This window comes from Manis pentadactyla, chromosome 13 (genome assembly GCF_030020395.1).
Source record: "Manis pentadactyla isolate mManPen7 chromosome 13, mManPen7.hap1, whole genome shotgun sequence".
NCBI classification, from domain to species: Eukaryota; Metazoa; Chordata; class Mammalia; order Pholidota; family Manidae; genus Manis; species Manis pentadactyla.
In genome coordinates, this window is record NC_080031.1 from 85,370,010 (window position 1) to 85,385,667 (window position 15,658).

The following is a 15,658-nucleotide window of genomic DNA, read 5'->3' on the forward strand; positions in this document are numbered from 1 at the left end:
CGGAAGCCACAGCTCTGTGCCGGCGGGGAAACCAGTGGCCACCTCTGGGCCCCACGTGGGCAGCGCCGCCGCCCCCGCCCCCGGGGCTGGACGTGGCGCCCCACCCCCCCTCGGCGGCCGGAGGCTGGGGGTGGGGTCTGTCGCCGGAGCCCGGGGCCCTGCTGTCACGGCGCGGCGCCGGCTTTCCGCCGCGCGTCCCGGCCGGGAGCGCAGGTACGCGACGAGGCGGGGCGCCTGGCAGTGCGGGCCGGGCAGCGGGGTCCCGGGCGCCGCGCGGTCCCGAGGTGCTGGACGCGGCGCCGGTGTCTGCGCTCCCAGAGGGCTCGGGGCCCTGCCGGACAGCCGGGCTGCGGGGGGCGCTCCGGGAGGCCTCCCAACGCGCGCCCCGGTCGCGCCCTTCGGCCCTCCCATCGCGCTGTCCCCTACTGTCACCTCTTTGCCCGACGGTGAACCCAGCCCGAAAGGCCGAGAAGTGCCCCGCGCCGCGGCCATCCGCCCTCCTGGCGGCTCCAGGCCCTGCTGTCCCGCCGCCCCGCGTGCCTCTGCCGCCCCCTGCGGTGGCCAGGCCGGAGCCCCTCCCCTCCCTCGACCGCCTTGCCTCTCAGAGCTTGAAGCCCCAGGTATGTGGTCCTCTTCACCCCGTACGTATGCGGCCAGCATCTCGAATTTTCTGCGCGCGGCACAGAGCGAGAGCCTCTGGACACTCTGCATGTGGGCTGGAGCGATGCTGCACGGGGTGCGGGACCGGCGGTGACAGGACGGGAGAACGGGGGGCCCGGAGGAGACTGGGAGAGCCGCGGGGCTTCCCCCAAATGCCGGTCTGGGTCCAGAAACTCTAGAGTGGCGGGGAGACTGAAGTGCAGGTAGCGTCCCCACAGTAAGCCTCCTACTTGAGGGAAGACCATCTGTGAGAGGTGGCAACCCCTCCGCAGTTGTGATGTGGGGTGACGTGGGATGTGAGGTGGCTTTTGAAAGAGGTGTGATTTAATTTATGATTATTCCCGATCATTTGAGGCTGTCCACCTTTCTGGTCGCCTTACCTGGATATGCTCCCATTGCTTTGATGTAGTTTTACCCACTTGGTCCAACATCTTTGCTGAGGTCTAGAGCCACATGCCAAATTCCCAACTGCTGCCAGACTTGCCACAAGCAGTGCCAAGCCCACAGGCCCCAGACCAGTTGAGCAGTGGGCCCCTTGACCAGTCCCCATCTGAGCTCCCTCCTTCCTGAAACTGGCACCTCCAACTCCCTGGCCCCCAGCTCTGAACTCTGGAGTCATTTTTGTCTCCTTTTCTTCTCTTGCTGTTTCATTGAGGTGGCAAATATATCTCAGATGCCCCCCACCACACACACACACAGCACGACCCCAGTCATTTTCTAGCAGGGATTCCATGCTGTCCCCCTGCTCTGGCGAGATTTGGCAAAAGGCCTGAAGAGCTCTTTGAGCTCCAGCTTCTGGACTTCTGTTGTGTGCAGGAACTGGCTCTGCAGCCCAGCTCACTCAGAGCCTAACCTTATGCTAAGACGCCTGGGTTTTGGCCACCACCAGCCACAGGGGTTGGCTGGACCGCATGATGCTCCCTGCAGCCACACAGTGTGAAAACTCCTTGATCTTTTTAAGCATTTTGATGTACCTCCATACTGCTTTCCACAATGGTTGAACTAACTTACATTCCCACTAGCAGTGTAGGAGGGTTCCCCTTTCTCCACAGCCTCGCCAACATTTGTTGTTGTTTGTCTTTTGGATGGCAGCCATCCTTACTGATGTGAGGTGATATTTCATTGTAGTTTTAATTTGCATTTCTCTGATAATTAGTGATGTGGAGCATCTTTTCATGTGCCTATTGGCCATCTGTATTTCTTTTTTGGAGAACTGTCTGTTCAGTTCCTCTGCCCATTTTTTAATTGGGTTATTTGTTTTTTGTTTGTTGAGGCGTGTGAGCTCTTTATATATTCTGGACATCAAGCCTTTATCGGATGTGTCATTTTCAAAAATATTCTCCCATACTGTAGGGTTCCTTTTTGTTCTATTGATGGTGTCTTTTGCTGTACAGAAGCTTTTCAGCTTAATATAGTCCCACTTATTCATTTTTGCTGTTGATTTCCTTGCCCGGGGAGATATGTTCAAGAAGAGGTCACTCATGTTTATGTCTAAGAGGTTTTTGCCTATGTTTTCTTCCAAGAGTTTAATATTTTCGTGACTTGCATTCAGTTCTTTGATCCATTTTGAGTTTACTTTTGTATATGGGGTTAGACAATGGTCCAATTTCATTCTCCTACATGTAGCTGTCCAGTTTTGCCAGCACCAGCTGTTGAAGAGACTGTCATTTCGCCATTGTATGTCCATGGCTCGTTTATCAAATATTAATTGACCATATATGTCTGGGTTAATGTCTGGATTCTCTAGTCTGTTCCATTGGTCTGTGGCTCTGCTCTTGTGCCAGTACCAAATTGTCTTGATTACTATGGCTTTATAGTAGAGCTTGAAGTTGGGGAGTGAGATCCCCCCTACTTTATTCTTCTTTCTCAGGATTGCTTTGGCTATTTGGGGTCTTTGGTGTTTCCATATGAATTTTTGAATTATTTGTTCCAGTTCATTGAAGAATGTTGTTGGTAGTTCATAGGGGAGTATCAAATCTGTATATTGCTTTGGGCAGGATGGCCATTTTGACGATATTAATTCTTCCTAGCCACGAGCATGGGATGAGTTTTCATCTGTTAGTGTCCCCTTCAATTTCTCTTAAGAGTGACTAGTAGTTTTCAGAGTATAAGTCTTTCACTTCTTTGGTTAAGTTTGTTCCTAGGTATTTTATTTTTTTTGGTGCAATTGTGAATGGAGTTGTTTTCCTGATTTCTCTTTCTGTTGGTTCATTGTTAGTGTATAGGAAAGCCACAGATTTCTGTGTGTTGATTTTGTATCCTGCAACTTTGCTGTATTCCGATATCAGTTCTAGTAGTTTTGGGGTGGAGTCTTTAGGGTTTTTTATGTACAGTATCATGTCATCTGCAAATAGTGACAGTTTAACTTTTTCTTTACCAATCTGGATTCCTTGTTTTTCTTTGTTTTGTCTGATTGCCATGGCTAGGACCTCCAGTACTATGTTAAATAACAGTGGAGAGTGTGGGCATCCCTGTCTAGTTCCCGATCTCAGAGGAAATGCTTTTAGCTTCTCACTGTTCAATATAATGTTGGCTGTGGGTTTATCATAGATGGCCTTTATTATGTTGAGGTACTTGCCCTCTATTCCCATTTTGCTGAGAGTTTTTATCATGAATGGATGTTGAACTTTGTCAAATGCTTTTTCAGCATCTATGGAGATGATCATGTGGTTTTTGTCTTTCTTTTTGTTGATGTGGTGGATGATGTTGATGGACTTTCGAATGTTGTACCATCCTTGCATCCCTGGGATGAACACCACTTGGTCATGGTGTATGATCCTTTTCATATATTTTTGAATTCGGCTTGCTAATATTTTGTTGAGTATTTTTGCATCTACGTTCATCAGGGATATTGGTCTGTAGTTTTCTTTTTTGGTGGGGTCTTTGCCTGGTTTTGGTATTAGGGTGATGTTAGCTTCATAGAATGAGTTTGGGAGTATCCCCTCGTCCTCTATTTTTTGGAAAACTTTAAGGAGAATGGGTATTATGTCTTCACTGTATGTCTGATAAAATTCCGAGGTAAATCCATCTGGCCCCGGGGGTTTTGTTTTTGGTAGTTTTTTGATTACCACTTCAACTTTGTTGCTGGTAATTGGTCTGTTTAGATTTTCTGTTTCTTTCTGGGTCAATCTTGGAAGGTTGTATTTTTCTAGGAAGTTGTCCATTTCTCCTAGGTTTCCCAGCTTGTTAGTATATAGGTTTTCATAGTATTCTCTAATAATTCTTTGTATTTCTGTGGGGTCCGTCATGATTTTTCCTTTCTTGTTTCTGATACTGTTGAATTGTGTTGACTCTCTTTTCTTCTTAATAAGTCTGGCTAGAGGCTTATCTATTTTGTTTATTTTCTCGAAGAACCAGCTCTTGGTTTCATTGATTTCTGCTATTGTTTTATTCTTCTCAATTTTATTTATTTCTTCTCTGATCTTTATTATGTCCCTCCTTCTGCTGACCTTAGGCCTCATCGGTTCTTCTTTTTCCAATTTCGATAATTGTGACATTAGACCATTCATTTGGGATTGTTCTTCCTTTTTTAAATATGCTTGGATTGCTATATACTTTCCTTTCCTCTTAAGACTGCTTTTGCTGTGTCCCACAGAAGTTGGGGCTTAGTGTTGTTGTTGTCATTTGTTTCCATATATTGCTGGATCTCCATTTTGATTTGGTCATTGATCCATTGATTATTTAGGAGCGTGTTGTTAAGCCTCCATGTGTTTGTGAGCCTCTTTGCTTTCTTTGTACAGTTTATTTCTAGTTTTATGCCTTTGTGGTCTGAAAAGTTGGTTGGTAGGATTTCAATCTTTTGGAATTTTCTGAGGCTCTTTTTGTGGCCTAGTATGTGGTCTATTCTGGAGAATGTTCCATGTGCACTTGAAAAGAATGTATATCCTGTTGATTTTGGATGTAGAGTTCTACAGATGTCTATTAGGTCCATCTGCTCTACTGTGTTGTTCAGTGCTTCCGTGTCCTTACTTATTTTCTGCCCGGTGAATCTATCCTTTGGGGTGAGTGGTGTGTTGAAGTCTCCTAGAATGAATGCATTGCAGTCTATTTCCCCCTTTAGTTCTGTTAGTATTTGTTTCACATATGCTGGTGCTCCTGTGTTGGGTGCATATATATTTAGAATGGTTATATCCTCTTGTTGGACTGAGCCCTTTATCATTGTGTAATGTCCTTCTTTATCTCTTGTTACTTTCTTTGTTTTGAAGTCTATTTTGTCTGATATTAGTACTGCAACCCCTGCTTTCTTCTCTCTGTTGTTTGGCTGAAATATGTTTTTCCATCCCTTGACTTTTAGTCTGTACATGTCTTTGGGTTTGAGGTGAGTTTCTTGTAAGCAGCATATAGATGGGTCTTAGTTTTTTATCCATTCTATTACTCTGTGTCTTTTGATTGGTGCATTCAGCCCATTAACATTTAGGGTGACTATTGAAAGATATGTACTTATTGCCATTGCGGGCTTTAAATTCGTGGTTACCAAAGGTTCAAGGTTAGCCTCTTTAGTATCTTACTGCCTAACTTAGCTCGCTTATTGAGCTGTTATATACACTGTCTGGAGATTTTTTTCTTCTCTCCCTTCTTATTCCTCCTCCTCGATTCTTCATATGTTGTGTGTTTTGTGCTGTGCTCTTTCTAGGATTGCTCCCATCTAGAGCAGTCCCTGTAAGATGTTCTGTAGAGGTGGTTTGTGGAAAGCAAATTCCCTCAGCTTTTGTTTGTCCGGCAATTGTTTAATCCCACCATCATATTTGAATGATAGTCGTGCTGGATACAGTATCCTTGGTTCAAGGCCCTTCTGTTTCATTGTATTAAATATATCATGCCATTCTCTTCTGGCCTGTAGGGTTTCTGTTGAGAAGTCTGATGTTAGCCTGATGGGTTTTCCTTTATAGGTGACCTTTTCCTCTCTAGCTGCCTTTAAAACTCTTTCCTTGTCCTTGATCTTTGCCATTTTAATTATTACATGTCTTGGTGTTGTCCTCTTTGGATCCTTTCTGTTGGGGGTTCTGTGTATTTCCGTGGTCTGTTCGATTATTTCCTCCCCCAGTTTGGGGAAGTTTTCAGCAATTATTTCTTCTAAGATACTTTCCATCTCTTTTCCTCTCTCTTCTTCTTCTGGAACCCCTATAATATGGATATTGTTCCTTTTGGATAGGTCACACAGTTCTCTTAATATTGTTTCATTCCTGGAGATCCTTTTGTCTCTCTCTATGTCAGCTTCTATGCGTTCCTGTTCTCTGGTTTCAATTCCATCAATGGCCTCTTGCATCCTCTCCATTCTGCTTATAAACCCTTCCAGAGTTTGTTTCATTTCTGTGATCTTCTTTCTGGCATCTGTGATCTCCCTCCGGACTTCATCCCATTTCTCTTGCGTATTTCTCTGCATCTCTGTCAGCATGTTTATGATTCTTATTTTGAATTCTTTTTAAGGAAGACTGGTTAGGTCTGTCTTCTTCTCTGGTCTCTGTGATCTTTGTCGGCCTGTAGCTTTGCCTTTTCATGGTGATAGGAATAGTTTGCAGAGCTGGGACGAGTGATGGCTGGAAGAACTTCCTTTCTTGGTGGTTTGTGGCTCTCCTCTCCTGGGAGAACAGCGACCTCTCGTGGCTTGTGCTGCGCAGCTGCGCGCAGACAGGGCTTCTGCTTCCTGCCCGGCTGCTATGGAGTTAATCTCCGCTGTTGCTGTGGGCGTGGCCTGGCTCGGGCGGCTGCTCCAAAGTGGTGGAGTCGCGTTGGAGCAGGAGCTGCTGGGAGGCTATTTATCTCCGTAAGGGGCCTCCCTGCTCCCTGCAGCCCAGGTGTTTGGGTGCCCAGAGATCCCCGGATTCCCTACCTCTGGATTAAGTATCCCGCCCTGCCCCTTTAAGACTTCCAAAAAGCACCCAGCAAAACAAAACAACGACCACCAAAAAAAAAAAAAATTTTTTTTCAATTAAAAAAAAAAAAAAAAAGGTGGCCGCTCGTTTTTCTTTATTCTCCGGTGCCAGCCTCAGGCATCTGCTCACCTGTCTTGCTGCCCTGTTTCCCTAGTATTGGGTTCCCTATCCCTTTAAGACTTCTAAAAGGCGCTCGCCAGAACAGAACAGCAAAAAAAAAAAAAAAATGGTTGCTCGCTTTTCTGGTGTCCTCCGGTGCCAGGCCACCGGTGCCCGCTCACTGTTCTTGCTGCCCTGTTTTCCTAGTATCCAGGGCCCCCTGGGCACGTACTGTGTCTGGGCCTGGATGGCTGGGGCTGGGTGTTCGGCAGTCCTGTGTTCCGTCTCCCTCCCGCTCTGCCTGCTCTTCTCCCGCCGGGAGTTGGGGGGATGGGCGCTCAGCTCCCGCCGGGCCGGGGCTTGTATCTTACCCCCTTCGCGAGGCGCTGGGTTCTCTCAGGTGCGGATGTGGTCTGGATATTGTCCTGTGTCCTCTGGTCTTTATTCTAGGAAGGGTTGTCTTTGTTATATTTTCATAGATATATGTGGTTTTGGGAGGAGATTTCCGCTGCTCTACTCACGCCGCCATCTTCCACCCCCTCTCGAATATTTGAATTTATAGCCAGAAGTGGTAAATGCTGTTAGTAAGTCAGCTCTGCATTCATAACTAGCTGTGCATGAAGGAGTGAAGAATTGATGATGCAGAGGAACAGGCAGCTTCTACTGTGTAGGTGTTCTGTTAGGTATTCTGGGGTATTTTGTTCTTTGTTTTCTTTCTTTCAGATTATTTTTTCTGGAAGGAGGACCAGGAGGTGGAGACGGTCGCCATCCCCGCCGCTCTCCGTGCACGGACGGTGCGAGGCACACGCGTCCTCTCGCTGCCGCTGCTCTCATAGGGGCAGCCCCTTCGGGGCGTGGAGCCCCTCCGCGTAGCACCACCCTGGGGCTGCCCCGGGTGCAGCCTCAAGTTGCCATCACGGAGTGCGGGTGCTGCCGCCACTGCGGAAGGAGGTGGAGAGACACTGAGGGCAGGACTCGGTCTAGAGCATCCCCACACTCTCCTTGATCTTTTTAATGAGGCCCAAAACACACTAAAGGAGTTGGACTTTGCTGGCACATCTGGTTCTGCAAAGGGCACCAAGTGAGCATCCTACCTGGGTATCAGCTTATTGGGGCCACCACTGCAAAAGCATCCTTGAGACAAGTTAGTGTCAATAAGAAAACAGATAGATATACACATTTTCATTATCCATTCAAGCTGTTTTTATTTGTTGACCTCAGAATCCTTTGTCGACACAGTGATTCACAAATAAGATTTTTCAAGGCCTTTTCTGAGGAAACATCTTGCTATTTGAACAGTCACCCGTGACTCTAAGTGCAGCAAGCCAACAGGGGCAGGCATGGGCGGCCTGAGTCAGGGTACGCAATGCTCCCAAGCTGGGCTCAGAAGGACAGGAGGAGAGAGCTAGGTCTGGGTAGCTAAGGTGGGTTTCCTACAGGAAGTCCCTAGGGGCTGCTACGCAGAGTAGCTTCTCATCTTCCCGAAGTCCAGAGAATGGAAACACTTGGAAAAGAGGTTCCCCAACCTGAGTGTGAGGACAAACCTACGGGGCTGGCCTTAGTTGGCATAAAGATGCCTCCAGGTGGTCGACACCAAAATGTTCTGATCCCAGGTTGGCTGAGAAATGTTACAGGTATGCCTCTCCCTTCTAGGAAACGCTATATCCTCCCACCCCTAACTGCCTACCTGCCCGGAGCAGCAAACTGTACTGGGGCCTCAGGGAAGGGAATTGAGGGTGATCCTGAGCTCCAAATAGTGTCTGGATGGCTCACATGAGCCTGCTTTTTCAGTTCCCACCCCAGCTGCAGTTAACCCTCCTCTGCATCCCCTGCCAAACAGTTCAGGGAAGACAAGCACATAGGCTAGAGGGAGACCCAGGTCCCCAAGACTCAAAGCTTCTCTCACCCCTGACCCAGCCACACCCACCCAACTCCTCTCTCTCCTCTCCCAGAACTGGGAAGGTACTGGTTTCTTGCCAGTCCTCCTCTAAGCTGTGCTTGTCCGATCTTTGAGTTCCTATTAATACACAAGTAATATGGTCAGTGTCCTTGGTGGCAACTGCCTCACTCCTGTTCACCTCCCCAGAAAAGACTAATAGGGAGAGAAGAGTGGACAGAAGCAAAAGAGCCCTCTTCCTTCTCCACCAAAGCCTCCCCTGTCTACTCCCTGCAAGTCTGCCATTCAACAAATATTTCAACATGTGCTACTTGCCAGGCACTAGGGTGCAGAGATGAGTAAGTGCAGTGCATGTCCGCAGGAAGCTCAGGGGTGGGAATAGGAAGAGGGGATCACAAGCAAGCCAACAATCACAATGCAGGGTGGCCACTGCTGTGATGGGGCACTGCAGGGGTCCCTGAAGATGAGATCTCTAAGTCCTGCTCTCTAGGAGGAGCAAAAGTAGCAGGAAGAAGAAGGGGGTGAGATAGACAAAAGGCAGTCTCTGAAATAGAGGCCATATATTCTGGAACCTGCCAGTGTTTTGAAGGAGGTGGGGGTTACTTTCCCACGGTGGAGTTTGGGCTTTGCTGGAGGCTGCAGGCATCTGGGTAGAGAAGTAAACTGGCTTCAGCAGGGTTTGCTTCTAGGAAGTTGGTTCTGGCTGCAGTAAGCTTGGAGGCAGGCCCAGCTTCCAGGCAGGGCTTTGCCCCTTACCAGCTGTGTGTTCCTGGGCAAATCATTTCCCCCTCTGAACCTCAGTGTCCACATTTGTGAAATGCAGATAGCAGTTGTGAGGATCAAGATAAATATTTATAGAAAGCACCTGGAACATAACAGGCACAGAAGGACAGAGGGAGGCTGTGAAGCTGCCCCTTCCTGCCACACGGTCTGGGTCTTCCCCCTCCTCTTTTGGCTCCCCTGTGATCTCAGAACTTCTTGACCATTGTTTATCAGGGAAAGATCACACGGAGAGGCTGAGAAAGCAGCCAGGAAGAAGCCTGGGTGGGACAGGGTTGGGAGGGAAGAGGCATGGGTACACTCTCGGTGCTCCAGGAGGAGCCAGGGTAGAGGTCAGGGCTTATGGCCAGGAGGGTCCTGGGGGTGGGGGTGGGGGTGGAGGAGGGGAAGGCGGGGAGAATGGGCTAGTCACCAATTCCTGTCCCTGAGCTAAGCTCACTGGGTGGTCCTATACCATCGCTGACCTAGAGGGAAATGCCAGCCCTAAGGATTGTGTGCCTAGGGAGGGGATGTGTAAGCAACCTGGCTGTCCACGTTGGAGGAGCCAGCAGACTGTCCTGACCCTCACCCAGAGCTCCTTAACCCTCATGCTGTGTTCCACCAGGCCCCACGGAGCTGGCCAGCCTCAGCATTCGCCCATGGAGGCCCTGGGTCCTGGGGATGACCGCACCTCCCCAGCCTCGTCCACTCGCAGCTTGGATCTGCGGCGGCTGTCTGCACGCGCCGACTCGGCCTACAGCTGCTTCTCCACAGCCTCTGGTGGTCCCGAGCCACACACGCTGTCACCTGGGACCGGTGTCCTTGCTTACCTCGACTGGGAGAACGTGCGCGTGGTGTGGGGCGGCCCGGACCCCGCCGCGCCCACCGCTGTCCTGCACACATCCCTGCAGCCCCGGCCCGCAGCCGCGGTACGCAGTGGGCCGCGACCCCCAGAAGTCTGGGGGACCCCCGGGCCGCCCAACCGGCAGACCACCCCGCTGGTGTACCCGCTGACCGCGTAGGCGAAGACTGCAGCGCGGGCCACTGAGCCACGCAGGCCACCGGCCTCACGGGCCGCCTACCGCCAGCGGCTGCAGGGAGCGCAGCGGCGAGTGCTCTGGGAGACGTCGTTCCAGCGCAAGGAGCTCCGCATGAGCCCGCCAGCCCGCCGTCGGCCCTCCGCACCCGCTCGGCCCCCGGCGGAGCACCCGCGCCCCGCATCGCTCAGCCACCCGGGCGGGGAAGTGGAATCGGCGCGCTCTGGGGCTTCCGCGCCACAAACTGGTGGGCGCGGAGACCTCGCCAAGCAGCAGCGGAAGTGGTGTTTCTCTGAGCCAGGGAGGCTGGATCGCGTGGGTCGGGGCGGTGGTGGGTTGGTCGGGGAAGGCGGCGGCAAGGCCTGCTCCAGCTTCTGCCTTCCCAGGCCCCAGGAGCATCAGGAGCCCCAGGAGCATGGAGTACTGGCCGAGTTCGAAGGTTTGTCTGAGCCCCAGACCCTTGGCATAGAAGACCCAAATCCTGGGTCCTTAAAGCTCAGTGTTGCCTACAGGCCTCGCTGTCAGAGTCGAAGCCCTTCAGGTGAAGTCTTGGCTCCCTGGGGAGGACCAGGAGAGGGCATGCCCATTATCCAGGTAGGGAAGATAGAGGGTGCAGCAGGCTTGGGGTGGGGTGCATCTGGGAGACTGAAAACTTGAGCCATATTTCATCCGTTTGCCTTTCCAGGCTGTTCCCCAAGGAGCAGAAACCCCCAGACCATTGTTTAAGACCAGACTTTGCAGGTGAGAGAGAGAGACCACTCTGTGGGCTGAAAACTGGGAGGCGGCTTTCACAGCTCTCACCCAGCAGGAAAGGAGAGGGCTTCCCACCTACTTTCAGTTTGAGCTTCCTTACTGTCTTTTGCAAACTACATCCCCTACTCCCCTCACAACGCCCTATTGTCTCTCTGGTGCAGCACCAAGAGCTTCCTTCCTGGTCACTGTGGTCAGGATGGGGTCCCTGCTTCCAGAGTCCTGAATCAGAAGGAAGCTGCAGTGGCATGTCCTGCAGAGGGCCTCCAGAGAAGTCCTGCGCGTGTGCAGAGGGTCTCAGAGAGCTATATGGAGTCTGCCTGGCCCCCACCTCTTCCTGATAATGAAGTTTTCCTGGAAGAAGCTCCGCTGGTCAGGATGAGGTCACTTCCAGACTCTCATGTGCCCCCAAGGCTCCCAACCAAGTGAGTTCCCTCTTGCTTCCAAGCAGAGTGAGACCTTCCCTTTCCACATGTCTACATAATGCCTGAAGGGCAGGGAACTCTCTCCTAGGTGAAGCCTGGGAACCTAGGTGAAGGGACTGGGTGGGGGCAGGTGGCCCTTGGAAGCCACCACTTGTCTTGGCCAGAGCTTTTTCTAATTCAATGTCTCTTTCACTTCCAGTGTACATGCCTCTGACCAGCAGTATGGAGCTGGCTTGGGCCAACGAGCTGACCATGCTGCAGTCCTCTAAGAGTACTCCCTCAACAGACACCCAGAGATTGCAGCAATAGATGACTGCTGGTAGGGGATAGATGGTTCTGTGGGTGTGTACAGGTCCTGCTATAGCCCCCCAGAAACTGCAAATGGTGACATCCCAACCTTTGACCACACTGGACTGCTAACTACTGACCCCCACACTGCTGCAGAGAATGAGCCTTTCAAATCTTTCCCAGTTGATACCCTGGGACCTCCAGGCAATGATTCGCCAGAGACTCCCTCCCACATTGCCCTAGCTTGGGGCACTGGCCAGCCTGGTTCCAGGTCAACATGGTCCAGTCTGCGCCTCGAGGAACTGGTTCAGGAGCTGGCCAGACTGAATCCCTCTCTGAGTGACACTATTAACTCCTATCCCCACCTGTGGGGCTTCTGGATGGGCTGATTCCTTTAACTGAGGTCAGGGCTGCAATGAGGCCAGATTGTGGGGAGATTGGAGAGGAGGCTGCTGGTCCTTCCGAGGCAGGGTGAGTGAGGGGGTCACCAGGGACTCGGGATTGTCCCTGCAGTCTGGGGCAGGACAACCCAGGGAGCTCTGGCCTTGTCCCCAGCTATCTCTTTAGCTCCACCCAGCTCCTGCCAACCTCTCAGGAGGAGATAAGGCCTGAAAACCTTAGTACCCACCCTGTACCTGACCTGCCATGTGGCCAGGGTCTCCCTGAGCCAAATAACAGCATCCAAGTCAAGAAAGTGAGTGTGGAAGGGCTGCTGGATGCTGGGTGGGGCAAGAGCCCAGAGTCTGTGTAAGTCTGGGCCCTGGCCCCAGCTTTAAGTACCCCCGTTTTCCCTGCAGGTGGAGCTAGCTCACCTCCTCCAAAAGATGCTGCAGGTCCTTCAGGCTGAGCAGGAACAGCTGCAGGGGGCGACCCAGGAGTGGGCCAGGCGTGGGGCTGCTCTGGAGGCTGCAGTGGGCCAGGCCTGTGCACCCCATGAGCTAGAGCGGTTCAGCGGGTTCATGGCTGACCTAGAGCGGGTGCTTGGCCTCCTTCTACTGCTTGGCAGTCGCCTGGACCGCGTGCGCGGTGCCCTGGCTCGGGCTGTTGCAGACTGTGACCCTGATGAACAGGTGACTAGTTCAGGCTAGGGGTTAAAGGGTGGTAATGGGCCTGCCGGCTCTGGCTGGCACCCCCGACCCACTCACAGTGCCCTCTCCATGCAGCTCCAGGCCTCTCTCCTGCAGCGACTGGGGCTCCTGGAGCAGCAGCAGGAAGATGCCAAGGAGCTGAAGAGGCACGTGGCACGGTGCGAGCGTGCCCTGCGGGAGGTGCTGGTGCAGGCCCTGTCAACTGCAGAGCTGCACGCCTACAGTGCCCTGCTGGTGGGCAAGGCCACGGTCCTGGCCCAGCAACGCAGCTTGGACAAGTGGGTCCGACTCCAGGATCAACTTGACACCGTCAGGAGGTCAGGAGCAACGTTAGCCATCCTCCCCCACCCTACAGGCGTTCCTGGCCCCCAGGAACCCACCCTTCTGATAAACCTCCCCCCTCCCCAGCTCCCCTCACCTAGTTGCAGGCCAGGGGGGTGGGGAGCATGGCACCTGCCTCTTACCAACATGACTGGGACAGACGCTGGTTTCCTGGCTCTTTTCCCTCGGGGGAGGGGAAGACCCAGGCCTGGCCTTCCCAGAATGCGTCTTCCAGGTGTTCTCTTGTGGCTCCACCTAGGTCTTATGGATTATTTGGTAATTAATTTATGGATTTAAAAACTAGTATTTCCCCTTTTTGTGATGAGAGGCCTGGTCAGGGTTGGTTGGAGGGAATGAAGTCAGAGTTGTATTTCAATTTAAGTTGCAAAATGACCTTTTCTTCTCTCTCAGTAATGTGGAAAGATCTGAAGCTATCTTGTTTACAAACTACAGATCCAAACTGTGCCTGACTAGAGCAGAAGAGGGATGGCAGTTGCTAGGAAGACTGGAGAGAATAGGCCTGAAGACAGGAGGAATCGGGGGGATGCTGGGCCCTCAACGCTACTGCCCCCATGCCCCAATTCCTAACTGTTTCAGTGACTGTCACACAACAGAAGCCTAGGCCTGGTTGGCGGAGTCCAGTTCTCCTTTGCTGTTCTTACCCAAGCCCACAGCCCCACAGTGGCAGTAGGGTACTGCTTCCCTTCAAGACTCCAGGGATAGAGAATTTCCCCAAATGGAAAACAGGTTCAGTTACTTTGCTGCCTAATAACCCTGACAAATGTCCAGTACACTCGGATTTTCCAGTACATTCATTCCAAGACCCAGAAAGAACTTTCTTCCTCTTTCAATTATGTTATGAAAACGGAGTTTATCCAACTCTCCTTTGGAAACCCCACTGGGTCCCCCAGGCTTGAGGAGGCAGTTGGGGCTGGGAGCTGAAGCTCAGGCTTAGGGGACTTGGAGGCCTACCATGCAGGGGATGAGAACCCGGAGAGGCAGTTCCACTTGTGTGCTAGAGATGCTGATCTGGGGACGGGCTAGGGTTGGGAGTCAGGAATTAGGGGCTGGAGTGGTATAAACATGACTCATACTCCCCTTTATTTGTGCATCAGCCCTGTGTACACAGCATCAATGTTAAGTTCTCAAATATGCATGTGAAAATCTGCTTTAGTGTTTGTAGCTGCAAGTCTAGGGAGAAGATAATGCTGAAAGAGTAATCTGGGGTCATGACTGGATTACCTTAAATTCCAGTTTGGTCTTTTTCCTATTTGCAGTAGAATGTCACTGAAAGCTTTCTTTCTTATTATTTCTTTTTTAAAAGTAGTTTTAATTATCTTCAGATTGTAAAATAATATTTTCCTAATTCTCAATAGTTTCTAAAATATAAAGACTAGAGAACATGTTAGAGAACCACTTTCAAAATTGTTAGGTTTATTCTGTGTGGGGGTTTTCTGTATACATCCGTAAATATATTCACAGTCCTATATACCATTCTATACACATAGAATTAGACCACACACACATTATTTCATAACCCATGTTTCTTTATTGCCTGCAGTTACCAGTGCTTGTGGTGAACAGAGGGAGGAGGGAGTCTTGGAGGGGTTGATCTCAGGGTCGCTGGAAAAGGTGGTGAGGGTCATCAAGCTAGGGCGGTGGGGACAGATAGGGAGGGGAGCCAAAGGTCACAGTTAATAATTGGCTGAGCTCAAACCCGAACCCCAGGCTGTCTGATTCTGAAGTCTGTGCTCATTTACTGTGCAAAATTAGATCACCAATTGCTTAAAATCAATGTTCTGAAAATTTAATAAATAAAAGGAAAACTTCCTCAAATAAAAATCACCTTAAATCTTTACACTTGTGCATCTGTACATTCTCTACTTTAATAATTTAAGTGATTAGCTTACAGTGTGAGCCAACAGAATAAGGATGCCAATGACATCCAATTCCCCGGACTGCTTAGAAATAGAACTTGCATTATATGTCCTGTTTTCACTGTTAAAGTCATATTCCCTTTGTTGCAATTTTCATTCCAGTAGCTACTTTTCTATTTTATTTTCCTAGCTCTTTCATGACAAATTTTTGGGTCCCTTGGAAAAATTATTGCCATTAACTTATAGATAGCGGAGCCTTAGTCAACTTAGAATTTTGTTACCATCCCCTGTCTTCAAGGGGAGAAGGAGAAGATTCCATTTAAAGATCATTATTGATTTATGTGGTTTGAACTCATTCTGATTATGATCACTAAGAATAGGCAAGGGATTAAATACTGATTCAAAAGGAATTGCTTGAAACTGAAGGAAGAAAACAGCAGCACAGACTCCAAGAAGGAACTAGTGGTTACCAAAGGGAAGGCAGTGGGGATGGAGGGAGAAGGGGGTCAAGGGGCATTAAGATTAGCACACAGAATGTAGGTTGGTCACGGGGAAGGCAGTACAGCAGGGAGAAGACAAGTAGT

General features: G+C 50.4%; 1 protein-coding gene across 1 annotated transcript; it reads left to right on the forward strand.

Annotated features, from left to right (window-relative positions):
• Positions 1-260: 260 nt before the first annotated feature.
• On the forward strand, positions 261-15,080 carry LOC118929254 (protein Shroom1). The gene is given in 11 exon segments (XM_057490727.1): positions 261-620; positions 7,356-7,713; positions 9,914-10,919; positions 11,011-11,066; positions 11,294-11,500; positions 11,700-12,142; positions 12,145-12,259; positions 12,326-12,482; positions 12,586-12,858; positions 12,958-13,193; positions 13,609-15,080. Coding segments are annotated over 9 exon segments (2,670 nt in total). The 5' UTR covers positions 261-620; positions 7,356-7,713; positions 9,914-9,947; the 3' UTR covers positions 13,820-15,080.
• Positions 15,081-15,658: the final 578 nt, after the last annotated feature.